We start from the raw sequence: 6932 nt of genomic DNA on the forward strand, positions 1-6932 counted from the left end.
AATAATAAAATAAGGGAGCTCTGGTGGCGTAGTGCCTAAGGCACTTGACTGCTAACCAGAAGTCTGGCAGTTCAAACCCACCAGCCACTCCTCACGAGGAAGATGGTTCAAGCCCACCAGCTACTCCTCGGAAGGAAGATGGGGCAATCTACTTCCGTAGTGATACTGCCTCTGAAACCCAAGGAGGGGTTGCTATGAGTTGGATGGCAACGAGTAGTTTTGTAAAAAGGGTATTTCTTCATTTAAACATGCAGAGTGAATGAAAAGCTAGCTGTATTGGCATTTTAGATTCAGGAAATTTAGGCTGTGGTGACATATTAATACTGGGCTCAGAAAACCTTCTTAGGGATTTGTGTCCTTTTTTAAGAAAGAAATTTAGAAAAATGGAATTCTGGTATTTAAAGATGACTTAATATTGGCTTTTGTGTGTTTGTTTTAAAATAGCTGTCACAGGAAGTCTTTTCAGAATAAACTTAGGCCTTCGTGGCCTGGTGGCTGGTGGTGTAATTGGGGCCTTGCTGGGGTAAGTATTAACATATTTTGATTCTAAATTGATGTGACTTTCACCAGTGCCTTGCCTATTAAAAGTCTCTTCCATTTCTAAAGAACGAATTTAATCCTTCAAGCCTGTAAAAAAGTCTTAAGGCTTGGATTGGCAGTAGCTTTGACTGTCATTCTAATTCTACCCCAATTGTTTATTTCACTTTTAGGTTGCACTGGGTAAAAACTATTTAAATATCATTAATACTTGAAACTGTTTGTAGCATGAACAACGGTATTTGTAAGAAAGCAGGGAAAGAAATGAATTAACAAGCATGTTCTATAACATTTTTTAAAAATTAGGTTTTGTTTATTTAACTAGCTTATTCAATTTTTTGTTTTTATATATTTTTCCCCAACTTCGTACTTCGAAAAATTTCAAACTTACCGAAAAGTTGAGTGAATTTGTGCAATGAACACTATATGCCCTTCACCTAGATTGACCAGTTGTTAACATATTGTCATATTTGTTTTAGAGCTCTCTGTACATGTGTGTGACATGTGTATATTTCTTTCTTTTTTTTTCTTTTGGCTGAACCATTTGAGACTTCTTAACACTTTACTCCTAAATACATCAGCATGTATTTCCCAGGATGAATGAAGAACATTCTCCAATGAAATCACGCAATTGTGTGATAAATAGTGGTGATGCAATACAGCATCTAATACAGTTCCCCTGCCTTTTTTTTTCTCCCCAGAATGTTCCTCAATTTTGTCTGATTGTCCCTTCATCATTAGTTTTAGGCTAAATGTTTTTGGCAAGGATACAACATAGGTGAAGTTTTAGGTCCTTTTCAGTAAATCACGTTAAGAGACATATTATGTCACCCATTACCAGTGATGTTAAGTTTGATTAATTGTGTATTTGTTTCTGTTGCTGTGTAACAAATTACCACAGATTTAGCAGCCTAAAGCAGCATCATTTATTATTTCATAGTTCTCTGTAGCTTAGAAGTGTAGGTAGATGCAGATGGGTTCTCTGCTTGTGGCTTCACAAGACCAGAATAAAGGTGTTGGCTTGGCTGAGTTCTTTAGATCTAGAGGATTTGGGGAAGATTCTGCTTCCAGGTTTATTTAGATTGTTGACAGAATCCAGTTTCTTGTGACTGTAGATCTGATCTCAGTTTCCTTACGGGTTGTCAGCTGGGGACCACTCTTTGTTCCTAGAGGCCACTTGCATTTCTTCTTGTCCCCTTCCATCTTCAAATGAACAAAAGCACATTGAATCTTTATACTTTAGATTCCTGTGAGTTCTGCTCTGCCACCAGCTACAGAAAAGTCTGCTTTTAAAAGGCTCACACAGATAATCTTCTCTTTGATTAACTCAAATTCAACTGATTAATAGCTTTAATTACATCTGCAGTATCCTTTTTGCATATAACATAACATAATCAGGGCATAGTATCCCATCATTACCATTTTCATTGTTAGAGGACTAGGGCAGGAAATTTTGGGGGCCATTTTAGAATAATGCCTATTATGCTTGATTAAGATAATGTCTGCTCAATATCTGCATTACAAAGATATCTTTTCCCCATTTTAATTAACAACTAATCTCTGGGATGTTCTCGTTGTTATGTGCTGTTGAGTCGGACCTGCCTCATAGCGACCCCTCCTTGTGTTTCCAAAGTGGTATCACTACAGAAGTAGATTGCCCAACCTTCTTTCCGAGGAGTGGCTGGTGGGTTTGAACCGCCAGCATTCTGGTTAGCAGTCAAGTTCCTTAGGCACAATGCTACCAGAGCTCCTAATTTGTGGGATAAGTCTGTGCAAATATCCTGCTCTCCAGCCATCTTTCACCTGGTAGTTTTAGCATTCACTGACCATCCATGCTAGAATCAGAGAGCTTTCCTTTCTCCTCCACCTACCCACCTCCCTTTTCTGAGGTGGGGGGACACCTCTAGACTTAGAGAATCTTCTTATTTTTAAATTCAGCACATCATATCCACATTATTTTTGGGTCGTATTAATATACCAGCTTGATTTGAAGGGGAAAGTTGAAGTTAGCAGCAAAAATAATTTTTAAAATTAGGCTACTTCAGTTGTAGCAGAGAGAATTTAAATTACATCAAATTCAAAAGTTCCTTCTCTTTGACAAGGCAAGGACCAAATCCTCTGCATCATAGTAATAATTGTAATTTAAGTGAGTTTCTCAATGAGTGACTGTTGGTGTTTTGAGTAAGATGGTTGTACCAAACTCTGGAATTGTAGGATGTTTTGGTGGCCCCATCCCCCAAAGTTAATAGCATCCCCTCCCCCAAAATAAAAAAATATCATCTCCATTCTACGTTTCCAGCTCCCTAGAGGAGCTGATACCATTCTTAACCATTAATCTCACTTCTGAGAAACCTGCAGTATTAGAGCTACTTACTAGAACTTGTCATAAGTATACATATTTCCCTCCTTGTCCATAGTTATTTATCATCCATTATTAACAATAACAACAAAAAACAGAGCCAATGTATAGATATGTTGTTGTTTATACCAATTAACTTTAGGGGCTTACAGTGATTGTTGTTTAGACCAGGAAAGGAAATTCCCTCAGTATTTTTTTTTCTTTATTTGATGCTTTAATTGCCAAATGTCCTTGTAGCCATTTATGAACAGGTAGCTCAGAGGAGTTGCTCATGCCTTAGCAGAGATGCTCACACATTGCTGGTCTAATGGCTTTTTATCCTTAGCTTTCCCTCTGCTTTCCCCTTAGCACTCCTATAGGAAGCCTCTTGATAACACTTCAGAAGTACCGTGGAGAGACTGTTCAGGAGAGAAAAGAGAAGGATCGAAAGGCACTCCATGAGCTCAAACTGGAAGAATGGTAAGGAGCATAGTAAGACTAGAGAATCTGACTTTTTTAGCTTCGTATGGTGGTGATCTATTAACCACAACTACTTTAAACTGCCATTCATTCAAAGAAGTTTATTTTTATCAAGTCTTGAATTTATACCCTAAGTGGTTTTGAGAGATGCTGGTCTGTAATTTATGTATTATATATATATTCTTGAAAACTGGACATGTGTTTTATTTGTCCTTTGTTGCCTTTTTTTTTTTGCCTTTGGTGTGAGATTTTATGATTATCTGTCTAATAGTTAGGCTGCATCTATTGTTTGCTGTAGCTGTAGCTATCAGAGTCAGAGGGTAAAATTTCCTCTGGTGTTCTTGTTTTTTGTCTCTCCTGTTGTCTTTGGATTTCCCTAGGGATGACTTTTTAAATAAAGTCTGAATCTCACAGTTCTCTCAGTTATAATCCCCTATTAGTATACAGAGGAGCTCTGGTAGCGTAGTGCCTAAGGCACTTGACTGCTAACCAGGAGGCTGGCAGTTCAAACCCACCAGCCACTCCTCGGAAGGAAGGTTGGGCAGTGATAACTGCCTCGGAAACCCAAGGAGGGGTCGGGCCGACTCAATGGCAAATAACAAACAACAACAGCATTAGTATACAGGAGCCCTGTTGATGTGGCAATAAGGTGTGGGGAGTTGGAAAACTATTCTATGACCTTCACAGTGCTTTTGTTTTTTTAAGTCACTGCTTAGATGAGACAGAAATCCTAAAGAGAACAGGAGTTGGGTATTTCCCTTCCCTTACATTACTGAGTAGAGGGGGCTAAGCTGGGTATTTCCCTTCTCCTATGTCAGTTTGGCTGAGGTAAAACCCAGGTTGATCAGATTCTGGTAAAAAAGCTATTCTTAAGCATAACAGAGTGCTTTGGGCATTTCAAAATGATTACTTTTCTCCTTCTTTGCCAAAGTAAGAGGGAATTTTTCTCAAATCTTGAAATCCCACTGGGACTCCAGCAGATGACATCTGCAGCTCCTGCCTTGGTAATTATATAGATGAGCACTCATTTTTTCCAGTGTTTTTATCTGAAACCTCCATTTCATATGCTAAACATACAAATACTCTCTCTTAAGAAATGCATGAATATCTGTGCAAGTCTTCTGTCCAAGGACCTAAGTTCTATAGGAGAAAGCATTGATTTTGAAGTGAATGAAACCTTAAAAACTGTCTTTAAATCCCAGCTGCACTGTTACTTTAGTTCTCTGACCTTAGATATTTTTCATAACTTCAAGCTTTCCATTTTCTTAGCCACTGGAAGGGCAGGATTGTATTACAGTATTTAATACTGTACAAAATATGTACAGTATTAAATAATAGTAATAGTAAATAATGTTAAATAGTACAAAATAATACTGAACAAAATATGCTTGTTTTGTTCTTTCCTCTTCCTGGTAAGAGGGTAGGTGGGATATACACATATCTAGATTTTAGGTTGAAGCACTTTGAATTCTTAATGCTAGGATAAAGTCTGGCATTATGGAGAATTAAAAGTACAAAGGCATTAGTGTATTTTGAAATAGTGTAGTAGTCCCTAAGGCATTTGACTGCTAACCAGAAGGCTGGCGGATCAAACCCACGAGCCACTCCTTGGAAGGCAGGTTGACAATCTACTTCCATAGTGATACTGCCTCAGAAACCCAAGGAGGGGTCGCCATGAGTCGGATACAACTCAACAGCAGTGGATTTGGTTTGGTTAATTCTCTAGACTTCTTTTTTTAAGAGGAAGTTTTGAGAAAGGGTTCAGAGTAGTAAGGAAAATATACTGGATGTTTGAGTATGATATAGGAAGTTAAGGAAGAATTAACATTGGAAAAATAAGAACAAATAATAAGTATATTTCAATTAAAAAGAAAGAAAGCTTGAAAAACTAAAAAAGTTGATCAGTGATTTAGAAATGGAAAACCTTGAGAATCAGTAGGAACAATAACTTGAATTATAGTTGTGAACAAATGCTTTGACAGAAGGAAATAGTGTCAAGGATGTGCTTTGTGTGTGTAATATTATTGAGGTTAGTTAATAAGTAAATGTCTACTTAAAAATAGCTAGAGAAATTAAACAAAATGAAAGTCTGAAAAATTGCCTTAATGAGCACAAAATACAGAGAACTGGCTGTGGAGATATGAAATAAGAAATAGTAAAATCTGGTTGTGAAGAGTTGAGAACAAAGTTATAGATGATCCTGATAATCAGAGTGGCTGGTGGGTTTGAACCGCCAACCTGGTTAGCAGTCAAATGCCTTAGGCATTATGCCACCAGAGTTCCTTCACAAATATTAATAAAAACGAAACTAAACTCATTGCCATTTAGTCAGAACAAAAACTGATGTATTACTTGGAAATTATATTTTTACTCTTTTATATATCTATAGTACTGTCCTGTTTTTTTCCTACTTGGGTTACCATTTTTATAACCTTTGTCCAGTTCCTGTAAGATCTGGCAATAGAAAGTTTAATATAGAGGCAATGTACCTACATTCCTAGGCTCTGAGGGCAAGAGAAAAGCAGGCAATGAATTTCATACCTCAGTGCAGAGTGCTTCAGTTCCATCACATTACCCCAGGTCCTAGAGTCTAACTCTAAGACTCAGCATCCTGTAGTATCTCAGAGTCAAAGCTGGAACAGGTTAAACCAAAACCAATACCACTGCCATCGAGTGGATTCTAACTCATAGCGACCCTCACTGGGTTTCCTAGGTGGTAAATCTTTGCAGAAGTAGATTGCCTAGTCTTGCTTCCACAGAGTGGCTAGGAGAGAGAAGAAAGTCATGCATTTGAAGTGTTCTTGTTGTTGTTGTTATTTGCCGTCGAGTGGGCCCGACTCATAGCGACCCCTCCTTGGGTTTCCGAGGCAGTATCACTACGAAAGTAGGATTGCCCAACCTTCCTTCCGAGGAGTGGCAGGTAGCAGTATTTGCTCATGAGTTGTCACACTGAAGCAGGGAGAGTAAAAATACTATCATTTTTCTTTCTTTTTTAAAATCTCTGTAAGAAGTAAAGACATGGAGCAGTACTTGATATATCTATCTATTCATTCTTTGGTTACAGGAAAGCCAGACTACAAATTACTGAGTTCCTCCCTGAAGAGATTGAAAGTAGTTTACAGAAAAATCAATCTGAGGATGATGCTAAGAAAATAGAAGCATTGCTAAACCTTCCTAGAAACGCTTCATCAATAAATAAACAAAGCAAGGACTGACATTTCTCTGGACTTGAAAGTCATTGGAGAGTTGAAGGGAAGTGTGCTGTCATGACTATGAAGGTCAGCCTGCTGAGCCATGACCCTAGCTAGTAAGCCCTGAAATCTGTAGTGGTAGTCATTTATATTATTATTATTATTTTTTAAACTAATAAACCAATAACTGGGTTATGGTATCCTAACTTCACTTACTCTTAAATATAAGTACAGATTTATATCTATTCAGTAGAGATAGAAATATATACAGGCATATACCACTTAACTGCCATGATACATTCTGTCACATAGGATGTTATGTGATTTTGGATGTTGTGTAAACAGCTGTGTCCCTGGGACATGGGGCTCCCAAGTGCACTGGACTG

At 37.9% G+C, this 6932-nt stretch overlaps 1 protein-coding gene across 1 annotated transcript in view; it reads left to right on the forward strand.

Moving 5' to 3' along the window:
• TIMMDC1 (translocase of inner mitochondrial membrane domain containing 1) overlaps positions 1-6570 on the forward strand; it is a 22308-nt gene extending 15738 nt beyond the window's left edge. The window contains exons 5-7 of the mRNA XM_007943867.2: positions 445-523; positions 3245-3355; positions 6420-6570. Of these exons, the coding sequence (XP_007942058.1) occupies positions 445-523; positions 3245-3355; positions 6420-6570 (341 nt within the window). The remainder of the gene's footprint in view (positions 1-444; positions 524-3244; positions 3356-6419) is intronic.
• Positions 6571-6932: the final 362 nt, after the last annotated feature.

Source organism: Orycteropus afer, unplaced genomic scaffold, assembly GCF_000298275.1.
Source record: "Orycteropus afer afer isolate SDZICR_OR568_19922 unplaced genomic scaffold, OryAfe1.0 scaffold00114, whole genome shotgun sequence".
In the NCBI taxonomy this organism is placed as follows: domain Eukaryota; kingdom Metazoa; phylum Chordata; class Mammalia; order Tubulidentata; family Orycteropodidae; genus Orycteropus; species Orycteropus afer.